This window comes from Ranitomeya imitator, chromosome 5, assembly GCF_032444005.1.
Source record: "Ranitomeya imitator isolate aRanImi1 chromosome 5, aRanImi1.pri, whole genome shotgun sequence".
In the NCBI taxonomy this organism is placed as follows: domain Eukaryota; kingdom Metazoa; phylum Chordata; class Amphibia; order Anura; family Dendrobatidae; genus Ranitomeya; species Ranitomeya imitator.
The window spans coordinates 587,820,654-587,834,425 of record NC_091286.1 but is presented as its reverse complement, the minus strand read 5'-3'; the positions used below and the strand labels follow the sequence as shown (position 1 = coordinate 587,834,425).

Sequence of the window (13,772 nt, the reverse complement as noted above, 5' to 3'; positions counted from 1 at the left end):
TATCAGGAATGTAATCCTCAAACAGACAGGAAAGATTTTATTGTAGAGTTCTTCACTGCACCGTTATATAAGCTCACAAAGAAACCTCTGCTGTGACCCCATCAAGTGACATAAAGAGAGCGGAGCAAACTCACCTGCTGCAAACAATGGAGATGGCCACCAGAGACACTATGAAGACGACGCCTGCAGCAGCCGAGCCGGCAATCAGGGGAAGCTGCTCTCTGAGCTCTGATTTGTAATCCTCTAAAAAACGGAATATGAAAAATTACACAGGGCGCTGCCAGGCCGCCCTACAACAATCAGCCTTTTGTAATATAACCTATCATTTGAGTCAGATAGAGCATGCAAGCGAACCTACAAATCTAGATCTCGAGTCCAGGTCTTTATTATGTGTATGTTCCTTTCGAGATTCATGTTGAACCATAGAAAATGTCAAGTCTCCATTATGAGCTTCCACTCTTTTCACCCAGCAAAGGTCAGAAAATCTGTCAGAAACCTATCTTCAGTAATTTCTTGTGTACGTACAAATATATTCATATGATTCGCATGGTAAGATGTACATATCCTGCTTCCTTTATGCCCCCTGATGTCATTTAACATAAGAGGACATTGCTTATTTCTAAGTATTAAAGAGTAAAAGAACTCATCAATGGTGTTCTCGATGGAGCCCTAAGGAAGCTGTTACGTAATTCACATTTTGGAGGGTGACGATTAACATCTGGCTGTATGATTGGGTGTGGACATCAAAGGTGTAGCTCTGAGAGTGAAAGGTTGCATCTGCCAAAAGAGGATCTGGAGCTTAAAGTAGTCCAAAATGTCCCTCAGCCCCATATGAGACCAGATGTACAAATAAGGGGTCTAGTTAGGAAGGGCTATGAGGACATCTGTTTAGAATCTGGAGCTTAAAGTGATCCAAAAGGTCCCTCAGCACCATATGAGGAAGCCAACAGTACAATAAGGGGTATAGCTAGGAAGGGCAATGAGGACAGGTCAGCACGATGGCTCACTGTAACCTTGCAGCGCTGGATTCCTGGGATCAAATCTCACAAAATACATGTACAAGGCATTTGTATGTTCTCCATATGTATGTATGAGAGTCTTCTGGGTACTCCAGTTTCCTATCACATCCCAAAGACATACTGATGGGGAATTTAGATTGTGAGCCCCAGGTGTAAAGTAGCAGCATATATATTGTAAGATAGCGCTTACTGAATGTGCTGGGGGACACTCGCTTAGCAACGGGATTCAGTCACACAGGCACGTTTTTCTCACAAAAACAGTCCATGCGGTTTATTATGCAGTCATAAATCAGGTTATGCACAGTATGTTATATACTTCATAGAACACAATAGGCACCAACAGATGACATTAGGTTGCAGTCTCTAAACATGCTGAACCTTATTCCGTCCAGTTACCATGGGTGACCGCACAGTTCATTAACTGACCTCCTGTCAGTACACACAGTTCCTCAACTCTGGGATACCTTCCTGGAGCTCCTGCTCCACACACTGACTCCTTGTCAGTCCTTGTTCCCAGGGAAGTTGCTGAATTGGGATCACCATCCCAGACAATGCCTTGCTCACTAGGCCACCTGACAGTCCAGATCCTCAGACAGGCTGTAGCTCCCCTAATGCAATGCCATCAAAGGCTCTGCATACACTCCTTCACATGTGCTCTTCAGGAAGTACTACTCCCAGGAACTCCAACACAGGTTGGGCTATTCAGGAAGTCCTACTCCCAGGACTTCCAATACAGGCCTCTCAGCGCGCTATTCAGGGATCCGATCCCACTCTCAGGATCTCCCAACACATAAGTCTCTCAGATCCACGGCCTCTCAGTGCGCTATTCAGGGATTCAGTCCACAGACAGGACCTCCCAACACACAAGCCGTCCAGAATCTACACACTCTCCATTACAGAGACCATGTGACAACACCATGTTCACATTATGCAGTTGTAACCACTCCCATAGATGGGTGGTGTGTGGTTAGCCAGACCCGCCCAGCTCTTCCAGCTAACCGTGCAAGACTCCCTTTACAAACTATACAAACATTTGTGGGACTACAGGTCCCAGAACAACAACATTACTTCAGGTTTACAGCGCAGACTCCCTCTGCGACACATACCGGCCATTTACAATTATGCCGGTCACTATTTCACCATTATAATCACAGAAACGCCTCCATGTGCATCCCGAGGAGCACCTACAGCGCTTCTGTTTTTGCTTTATATGTTCTTGGAAGTTTTGAGAACTGGAGATATGGAGTGAAGTAGTGGTCACGATAGCTGCTTACACAGAACAACAGATCATATTCATGACAATGAGATATATATATACGGTATATATATATACATATATATATATATATATATATACACTGCTCAAAAAAATAAAGGGAACAACAAAATCCCCCATCCTAAATATCACTGAAATATTCCAGTTGTAAATCTTTATACATTACATAGCGGAATGTGTTGAGAACAATAAAACCTAAAAATTATGAACCTAAATCACAACTAATATCCCACAGGGGTCTGGAGTTCGAATGATGCTCAAAATCAAAGTGGAAAATGAAGTTACAGGCTGATCCAACTTCAGTGGAAATGTCTCAAGACAAGGAAATGATGCTCAGTAGTGTGTGTGGCCTATACGTACCTGTATGACCTCCCTACAATGCCTGGGCATGCTCCTAATGAGGCGGCGGATGGTCTCCTGAGGGATCTCCTCCCAGACCTGGACTAAAGCATCCGCCAACTCCTGGACACTCTGTGGTGCAATGTGACGTTGGTGGATGGTGCGAGACCTGATGTCCCAGATGTGTTCAATCGGATTCAGGTCGGGGGAACGGGCAGGCCAGTCCATAGCTTCAATGCCTTCATCTTGCAGGAACTGCTGACACACTCCAGGCACATGAGGTCTGGCATTGCCCTGCATTAGGAGGAACCCAGGGCCAATCGCACCAGCATATGGTCTCACAAGGCTTCTGAGGATCTCATCTCGGTACCTAATGGCAGTCAGGCTACCTCTAGTGAGCACATAGAGGGCTGTGCAGCCACCAAAGAAATGCCACCCCACACCATTACTGACCCACTGCCAAACCGGTCATGCTGAAGGATGTTGCAGGCAGCAGATCGTCCTCCACTGCGTCTCCAGACTCTGTCACGTCTGTCACATGTGCTCAGTGTTAACCTGATTTAATTTGTGAAGAGAACAGGGCGCCAGAGGCGAATTTGCCAATCCTGGTGTTCTGCGGCAAATGCAAGCGTCCTGCACGATGTTGGGCTGTGAGCAAAACCCCCATCTGTGGACATCGAGCACGCAGACCATCCTCATGGAGCCGGTTTATAACCATTTGTGCAAACACATGTACATTTGTGTATTAAACCGGAGAACCAGGAGTAAAAAATGGCCAAAAAGTAAGCAAAATTACAAAATATATTGAAAATTCTTATCACTAATTTTCACATAAAAACATGCATAATGTTGCCAAGTAGTACATAGTAGATAGTTATCATTACAAAATACTGTGACTACATCCGTGATACAACCAATGATCCAAGTTCACAAGACGGGACAATAGTGAATGCAATAAATATCAAAAGTATATTTAAATAGGCAGAAAGTGTGCTGCCAACACAAAAATGCTACTAATACTGATATATGGTGATCCAACCCAGTGGTATAATCACACTAATGGTGCTATTAAGGTCGCCATATATCGCTTGTGAAAAAATGCAGCATGTGAAATTAAATAAAAAATTAATTACCCATGTGTGCCAAAAGTCCCGTCTGGATCCTGGTCATGTACCACAACCGTGCAATTGTTACTGCTTCCTCAGCCACATTTGTGGCATGCTGGAGGTCATGTTGCAGGGTTCTGGCAGTGCTCCTCCTGTTCCTCCTTGCACAAAAGCTGAGGTAGCGGTCCTGCTGCTGGGTTGTTGCCCTCCTACGGCCCCCTCCATGTCTCCTGGTGTACTGGCCTGTCTCCTGGTAGTGCCTCCAGCCTCTGGACACTACGCTGACAGACACAGCAAACCTTCTTGCCACAGCTTACATTGATGTGCCATCCTGGATGAGCTGCACTACCTGAGCCACTTGTGTGGGTTGTAGAGTCCATCTCATGCTACCACAAGTGTGAAAGCACAACCAACATCCAAAAGAGACCAAAACATCAGCCAGAAAGCATTGGTACTGAGATGTGGTCTGTGGTCCCCACCTGCAGAACCACTCCTTTATTGAGTGTGTCTTGATAATTGCCAATAATTTCCATCTGTTGTCTATTCCATTTGCACAACAGCATGTGAAATTGATTGTTAAACAGTGTTGCTTCCTAAGTGGACAGTTTAATTTCACAGGTTTGATTTACTTGGAGTTATATTCTGTTGTTTAAGTGTTCCCTTTATTTTTTTGAGCAGTGTATATATACTGTGTACATATACATATATACACACAGACTTGCCCCTTTAAAAGCTAGCCCAGGAGTGAAGGACTAAAAATGTTTCAGGCACGCTTCGTTGGTTCTGAATCCATTTTTTATCAACACAAGATTGAGATTGTTTTATTTTTTCTATTTTTTATTTTTTTGAGCATTTATAGGTGAAAAAAAATCAATTTGCAAGTGGCGGCTCAAGGACAAAGAATGAAAACTGTAGATATAACCATAGAGCAAGAAGGGAAGAACTACGAAGGTTGGATTCACTTAAGGCCTAATTGCACCAAGTAATTACCACTAGGATCAAAACTAGTGGTTATCAATAATGTTCTGTATAAATATGTAAATCAATTCCTTGTAATATATGGGCATTAACTCTTCGGGGAACTTTCTTGACAATATCTTTCCATAGAGTAGGTTCTCTGATGACTGATAACAAGGAAGTTTATTGGAAAAGTGAAGAATGAAAAGCCACCTGCTCAAATCAGTGCGCGCCTATACAATGTGCAGACACTATAAGTACACATTAAATTATTGCTTTCCTGGCCCGATGATTTCAGAGGGAGCGGTTGGCTATTTAGTGTATACAGGGCTGCCTAGAATTAAACTGGCACAGGAGGTGTCTGGCATAAGCCTAATCCCTCCTCCCCATTCAGAAAAATGCGAGCTAGGCTATTCCAATGTGTATTGGAAAGTTAGTGGCCATAGCTGTTGGACAAACAAATGTATGGGCATCTAAACAGTAATTTACATAAAGATTGGCATCAAAACTACAAGCCATAGTAAAGTAGCTCAATGGATGGGTAAAAATTTTAATTTAGGCCAACTAGGATCCCATTACGCAACACATAACATTTTCCAATAACTGCAGTTGCAGTTGGCTTGTAGAAATTAATACACCCAAGCTTTGTCCCAACATTAACAATACCTGGTTCCGTATAAACTAAACTTCCATCTAAGTTTTCTGTTAACATCAATTTAATCTAAGATGAGTATAATTAGGAATAGTTATTACGGGTCACTGGAGATAGACACTTCCCATTGTTTGCTTCTGCATATTATTACACAATAGGCAGTGACATGTTTGACATCCCCTGGACACCTCATTGACTGGTTATGTCTCCCTCCCTTGTAGTCTTCCTGTACATACTGTATCTTATCTTCCTGCCCTTGTTCTCCTCCTTATATTTCCTCCTGTTTAACTTTCCACGGCCTATGATGCCTGACCTTTGGGTTTAATACTTCCCAAATGATTGTCCAACCCATACGACTTGTGACATTCATGAACATTCAACCAGGAAAAGGTGGTTCTGTTTTTGATGACCATATTTCCGTGTTGATAACTCAGATGTTTCATAAAAGCTCAGAGATCAGTAATGGACTTTTAGGAATTAACGCTGAAAGACAGATGGTATCGGAAATGAAAGACAGGACAGGGTGGGAGATTTAACTCTTATCCGTTCTTTTGCTTTCTCTCATTCCATAGAATCCATTGTTTTACTCTTTGTTGTGTAAAAACATTAAGAAAAAATCCCCTTTGCTTTGTCTTGGCCAATGTCCACCTCACCTTTCTAGGGCACACGGTGCATAGAGGATTGGCAGGGAAGGCGTTAAGCTCTTTGGAACAATACATATGCACAGCATCTCTTGGCAAAGCTACCTTCTTTCCTAATGCCCAGACTCTGTAAGGAGTGATGCCCAGCAGTGTTACGCATGCAATAGCCTGGCGCAGTGCCCCATGCCAGCGTGGGTGAAATGTTTCCGTTCCTGGAGGAGAACCCTCATGTCTATCAAGCAGGGACACACGTGTTGAAATTTGATTGTTTAGCAGTCGAGGGAAAATGAGAATGTAACTATAAAACATTGACGGAGCTGAGAAGAATTCTACGCAGGATGGACTAAGAATGAGATATTCTGGACCTGTTCTCTGGAGGGAAGTTCCTAAATGTAAATACACAGAGTGTACATTGCATGAAATGTGTATGAAACACTCAGATTCAATGAGGCATATGTAGTTTGAAATCTAATATATGTTCCATTTTACACTTCATTGCCAACATCAGAATACGTTAACATGCCAATCAATTCTTCATATGGAATCTGATGGTAGCAACCAACCAAATGACCCATACAGATTGCTCATTTCCCTACATGTAGATAGTTATAAAAGAAGACATAATATATATTGTATACATCATTGGATTTCTTCATTGAAATGTTATATATTATCTTCGCCTCGGTACAAATAACTCTTATCTTTTGATTTCCATATTTATATCTGGTAAGAACTGGTTTGGCTTTCAGCACCCAAATTCACTGGAGATTTGTGGCTAAAAGAAATATTCTTAAAAATGCAGTTAATGCAAGTAATATAGTGTGTAGAGAGCCAGGGTGCCCTGCGTGTACAATAATTTAAGTTGTCACTTTCTGATGAAAACTCATAGCCTCATACTGGCAAAACAGACCCTAACCCATTATTTCTTACCCATGCTCCTGATTTTGTCTCATAAACTGTGGCCTGAACTGGTGTGTACTGGTATGGCAGACTCTCTAGTTTAACTTGCTAGTGTCCTTAAAGGAGTTGGCCGCTTTTTGACAAAAACTTAGAACTCCATTGCTAAATTTGTTGTATACAACATGGTCTAATCTGGTGTCTACTGGTATGTCAGGTCGCCTCATTTCTTAGCCCATCATTTCCTCCTAGTCCCCACTTCCCAAAATGTTATTATATAAGCCCTTTGCTGCCCATGGTGTTGGTGTACAAACAGTGTAGACCACCACATTTATGGCTCCCAAGGTGGGACTGCTCTCCGGACTGCTTTCCCAGTTGCGTCCTCAGGTTAAATCTTTTACCATATGTGCAGATATAGATAATTAGCCACCAACATCATGGTCTAGGAGACCCTGATATCAGCCAAAACATAGACCACAGGTAATGAGCAGCAAGCCTCATTTTTCTCAACAAAAATCAGTTGCATGCAGAAAGTCTCCAATCTCCGACTAATGTTAGCCCTTCCCCGTCAATAATATTAAAATTATAGGGGGGGTCTCATGGCCTCACAGGCTCTGAAGGAAAGCTTTAATTTTGTGTCATGTGTATTTATGATAATATTGGGTTAAAGGTAAGCTTTGGCGTTTTTTGCTAGAAGCAGTTGAAACCAGTATTTGAAGGTGTTTTTTCGGCGCTCAAGCACGGTTCCTGATTGGTTAACGCCGGTATTGGCGGGCTTTTTCAGGGCTATAAAAAGCCCTCAGATTTGAATTTCACCTCAGTCGTCGGTGAACTGAAGAAACCAAAGACCCCGCCCACCCTCCCTCTGTTTCAGGGCTACCTTGTCGTGTTAAGTTATTTTGTGAGGTAAATTGCCCTTATGGGTGGATTGGTTATGATAACGGTTTAAACTTCTGGTTATTTTAAGATTGAAATTTTAAGATCAAATTTTATGTTATGGAAATTTTGAGTAACTCTAAAATAAATAACACGGCCATTTTTACCCACATTCTGGTTGTCTTGTGTAAATTTATTGTATGAATGGGCCTTGTGTGGCCATGGCTTATCGATGGGAGAATAACAGGACAACCGGCAGAACAGTTGCAGCCTACGCTCCGATGTGGTCTCTTGATATAATTTTTTTGCTCCAGTTATATGTCCACTATTATAATATCATATCTCCAGTTACATAAGCACATGCGTCTCCTTCCACCATGAGCATCTGGATGGCGTTAGGACAATGTGTTGTTTAGGTGCTGAGCTCTGATATTTGCACTTACCATCAGTCAGGGTTTGGAAGCACATTTTTCCACTGTATTTCCCATAGCCTGCCACAGTTCGTGCTCGGACCTGCACCACATAGACTATTCCTGGCCTTAGTCCTTCTATACTTGCTGTGTTTGTCTGGCTTTTGGATATAGAAGAATTAAATTCGTTGTGATCCTAAAGAGAACAAGAAATATAGGCCATTGAGAAAAATAAATACGGTAGTAATGTCAAGTTACTTTCTTGGCAATGTCACATCCTATTAGTACTGAAACTTGTAATCTGTATGTCTCATCAAAAGTCAGCTCTGCTCCGTCACATTCTGTGCTTGGGGAAATGACCATCAGGAAGACACAAATGTCTGCCACACATGGACTACTAGGACATCTAGAGCAGGGGTCCCCAACTCCAGTCCTCAAGGCCCACCAACAGGTCATGTTTTCAGGATTTCCTTTGCATTGCACAGGTGATGCAATTATTACCTGGGCAAGACTAAGGAAATCCTGAAAACATGACATGTTGGTGGGCCTTGAGGACTGGAGTTGGGGACCTCTGATCTAGAGTACCTAGCGGACTTTCTAATAACTTCTCAATCACCTATTTTTTTCTCTATATGGTCACTGTCATTTTAACTAACATTACATAAATCAATAGTACTGATACATCTAAAAAAAATAGTATATCTTATTAGATACATAGGCCTTTTTCTCCTCTTATGGGCCACTTCTCCCCATCTTCTGAATTTATCATTAATTCTGAAAAATATCTGAAATCCTCTTCACCAAGACAATAGCGGAACAAGATCACAGCTGTGTATTAATTCTATTGAGATGGGAGAGCAGCACAGTGAAAAGTGATAGACACAGATGTTCCACAACAGTACTGTTGCTTGGTAGAAAGCGCTGGATTCACAACTACAATGCTCAGTCCTAGTATAAAATAACCTTCATGCTGCTGCTGGTTCTGATCATGTGCTACACAAAGACAGGAGAGCAGCAATCCTTCGTGTTTGTGCAGTATAGAGGAGCGATCATAAGTGAAAAGTGATAGGCACAGACATACACCAACAGTGCTGCTGCTTGGTAGTAAGTGTTGGATTCACAACTACAATGCTCAGTTCTAGTGTAAAATAACCTTCATGCTGCTGCTGGCTCTGATTATGTGCTACACAGAGACAGGAGAGCAGCAATCCTTCATGGTTGTGCAGTATAGAGGAGCGATCATAAGTGAAAAGTGATAGGCACAGACATACACCAACAGTGCTGCTGCTTGGTAGTAAGTGTTGGATTCACAACTACAATGCTCAGTTCTAGTGTAAAATAACCTTCATGCTGCTGCTGGTTCTGATTATGTGCTACACAGAGACAGGAGAGCAGCAATCCTTCATGTTTGTGCAGTATAGAGGAGCTATCACAAGTGAAAAGTGATAGGCACAGACATACACCAACAGTGCTGCTGCTTGGTAGTAAGTGTTGGATTCACAACTACACTACTCAGTACTACTATAAAATAACCTTCATGCTGCTGCTGGTTCTGATCATGTGCTACACAGACATAGGTGAGCAGCAATCCTTCATGTATTGAGGAGCCATAATAGCAAATAGACTGTGGACTCCTCCCACTAGTTCAGTGCCCACTGCAAAATATAGATAGAGCCTGCGGAGGTAGACATCTAAAAAATGCAGACACAAGTTATATAATAAAACCTAAGCTAAAAACAAAATGAGCAAATACTCTTTAGTAAGTTAATAAATGGTAAAAGTGCATGTAAATACCATAGGGTACTTGGTTAACAGTTATCTTAGGTTCTGTTTGTTAAATGGCTACAGTGTGAACGCACGCCTATGCGGCGTTGTACTTACATCAACACATGTTCTGGTTCAATTTTTGTGTTTTAGACAAATTCTATAATGGCCAAAAATGGTGCTATACCTCATTCACACAAACACATCTTATTCTGAAAAGTCACCTAGAATGACAAGTACTCTCTAAAAGACAGAGCACAAAATGTCCAACACCCTCCTCAGCATTTGATATTTGTTCAGTGGCTTTCTTGACTGCAGTAAATGTACCAAAGTATTTATATAACCAAGCAATGAGAATAGCATAGAATATAGCGCCACTATAGTTCTGTGGTCATAGGTGGTATTGCATCTTAGATTTATTTAGGCAAATAGAGCTGAGCTGTCATACCAGAATCAGTGTTAATATTTAAAAAAAAATCATATTTCCTAAGACATTTAAAATTTACTGTTGATTCCTAAAAAAACACATTTTTTAATGCAGTGAAACTTCTACAAGAAGCTTAGGTTCAGCGCTGGAGCAGCATGATCGCCTTATATTCCAGCTTCTGAAATCCGTCTGCCTCCTATTGGCTCTTACACTTATCTGTTTCACACATTATGGCTGCCAGAACTGTGCACCGCAGACAAAACCAGCAAATAATAAGCTGCAAAAAAAATGCAAAATGTGGTTCTACTTGTAACAGGTGATTCATGTATTAATTGGGATTTCTTCACTTGCAGAGCAGAGACAATAAATCTAATCACTGGTATTGTAATTTCAGCCAAACAGGGAGGAATCAACGTATTGTCTGAAAGAAAGGCTGATAACTGCAGATCAATGGACGGTGTCCAGACACTCATGAGAGGAAATTCACAGTAATGATGTGAGTTCCAGTATATAATTTTATTCTATAAAACAAAACAATCATAGAAGGTCATAAAGGCCCCCAGAGACCCCCATTTACAAAATCCTATAGTTCCCCTAGTTTATATAGGACGGACATAGTAACTGAAAACATAGAAAATTGTAGTGACCTCTAAGCAGGTACGACCACAGTATCCGGAACGTCAGCCAAGAAGAACGTTACTGAATTAGTAAACATTGCGTTCTTTATGGATCATTACGACTTCCATAATCATCAAAGCTGGGAAGAAGGCGTTAATAACGCTCTTCTGCCATCAATTCTAAATCAGCGGTAAGCTATTCAGTGCTGGAAATGACTAGACAATTCTAATGAATGAGCAAATCTGCTCGAAAATATCCCATAAATGTCTCACCTTCTCATAATACCGGATCTCATAATCCAGGATGATGCCATTGGGTTGTTCTGGCTGCGGCCAAGAGAGGGTAATGCTCTTCATGGTTGCTCGGACTTGGTGCATGATGGGTACAGTGGAGGGAGCTGCGGAAATATAAGGGAAGACTTCACTTCAGTTACACTCCTGGTGGAATGTTATTATGGGGGCTTTCGCAACGTAGTTCTTAGAATAGTCCACCAATGAAATGTAAAATCAGGGATATATTACTTCTCATGATGAAATCACACCCAAACTAAACCCTGGCTGCCAGGATCGACATACAAGATGCCAATAATTGAAACCCAAGTTGCAGGAAATTTGCTGGATGGTTGCACAAAGTAAAGGCTTCGTGCAGACAGCCGATTATGGAAATGGTACTCTGATCAGACTCTGGTCAACATAGTGTGAACCGATTCTCTTGGATGAGGAGAAGATGGAGAACTAAATTTCTCCATCTTCTCCATTGTGTCAGTGCGTGGAAATCGGACAATATGTAGATGTTATGAGTGGAGTCATCTTTTCCACTCATCCATTGACTTGGAAGGACAAGTGCGATCCAAATACCCCCTTACTTTCCAATCCTGTCCCATAAAAATTAAAGGGGTCAGGGAAAAACATGCTATCATCTATCAGCAAGTATAGGTTATTTATCAGCAGGGGTCTCTCGGATGAGAGAATCTACATTTGTCTGCACGTGCCTTTAGAATGGAGATTTAGTTCACGTGCTCGACAACTGCTCCATTGATTTCCTATGGGGCTGACAAGCGTTGGGCTCAGCTTTTTCCAGCAGCCCCATTTTGTAATGGAGGGGTAGTAAAAATTCCCCCTTCTGCTGTTTGGTATGGGACGTACCAATAAGTAATTTATCACATATCATGGTGATAACTTATTTTCACTGGAAATCAGAGAAATTCTGGGACCATTGTTTTGGCTTACATGTGGTTTTATGTTGTCCAGAGTCTTACTTTGGTATCATTTTTGGCTCATCCTGGAAATCCATATGCCTCCAATGTTAGATGGAGGTACGAAGGTTTGTTCCTGCATGAATAAAAAAAAAAACACAAGAAAACGGCATACTACGTCAGTGTAGAAAATACAGTAGGTTCCCTGAGGTGGCACCATATCAGCCTATGTGCCCATACAAAGCCTCACGTCACTGTACAAAGCCCGTGTGATGGTCATGACTGATCAGTAAGGAAGCTTTAACTCCTCTTGGAAATCAAATACGTGTCTGACCTTATTTTACACCAACAGCCCGTGCTAAGTTACTGATAATTAGTCTATTCTGAATGTATTTCCCAGCACATGATGGATACCGCACCAAGCACGCTGTTGTTATAAACTCGCTGTCAGGGTTTGGCAGAAACTATCACTTGTCTGGGACACAATCCAGTAGTTGATAGAAAATCTCCACTCAATGATATGAGCGGTAAAAGGAATGTGTAAATGATGATGACTATTCCCCAATGCTTCTATCACTAGCGGTGGTCTTTATCTAATATAGACATGAAATGTACATTCCCGCCTACTGAGACAATATACATACAAGGCAATGACAAATGATGGACAACACATTTTCTGAATGATGAATGACATAGCAATGGAGCTTAATATATATGTAATGGAGCTGAGTTCACCCTCTTGCATAATTTTCATCACAAGAGGCAGTATATGGGGTAAAGTATTGGGACACCAAACCATTTCACCTACAGGAGCTGTTATTACATCCCATCCTACCTCCATAGACAATAGTATGGAGTGGGCCCCTATGCAGTTATAATAACATCTACTCTTCTGGGAAGGCTTTCTTCAAGTTCTTGAAGATGTCTGGTCTGTAGGAATTTTTACCCTTTCATCCTGAAGAGCATTTGTGAAGCCAAACATTGAAGTTGGAGGACATGGTCTGGTTTGTAATCTCCATTCTAGCTGATCCCAGAGGAGTTGGATGGGGTCAGAACTCTGTGTAGACAATTTCTTTCAAATCAGACTTGCCCAATAATGTCTTTATGGACCTTGCTTTGTGCACTGAGCACAGTCACGAGGAACAGAAAAGAGTCTTTCCCACACTGTTCCCACAAAGTTGAAGGCTCCACTTGTCCAAAATGTCTTGGTATTCTGAAGTATTAAGATTTCCCTTTACTGGAACTAAGTTGTCTTAGGCTGATCCCTGAAAATCAACCCAAGAGCACTATACCTCCTCTACCAAACTTTACAAATAGCACAGTGCAGTCACTGAGGTAACGTTCTTCTCCTGGCAGTCGCCAAACACACACTACTCAACTGCTTGGCCATGGAAACCCATGCCACGAATCTCCCAGCGCACAGTTTTTTGCGCTGATGTTAATACCAGAGGAGGTTTAGTCTCGGCAGTTATGAAGTTATCAGAGCGTTGGTGACTTATTCACATTGCTCCTCAGCACTGAGGGACCCCGCTCTGTAATTTTACCTGGTTTCTACTTCATGGCAGAGTAGCTTTTGTTCCTCAATGTTTCTATTT

General features: G+C 41.8%; 1 protein-coding gene across 1 annotated transcript in view; it reads right to left on the bottom strand.

Annotated features, from left to right (window-relative positions):
• EPHB1 (EPH receptor B1) overlaps positions 1–13,772 on the bottom strand; it is a 417,321-nt gene that overhangs the window by 46,260 nt on the left and 357,289 nt on the right. Inside the window, exons 6-8 of the mRNA XM_069727937.1 lie at positions 11,255–11,379; positions 8,207–8,369; positions 135–243 (exon numbers count right to left, since the gene is read on the bottom strand). Of these exons, the coding sequence (XP_069584038.1) occupies positions 135–243; positions 8,207–8,369; positions 11,255–11,379 (397 nt within the window). The remainder of the gene's footprint in view (positions 1–134; positions 244–8,206; positions 8,370–11,254; positions 11,380–13,772) is intronic.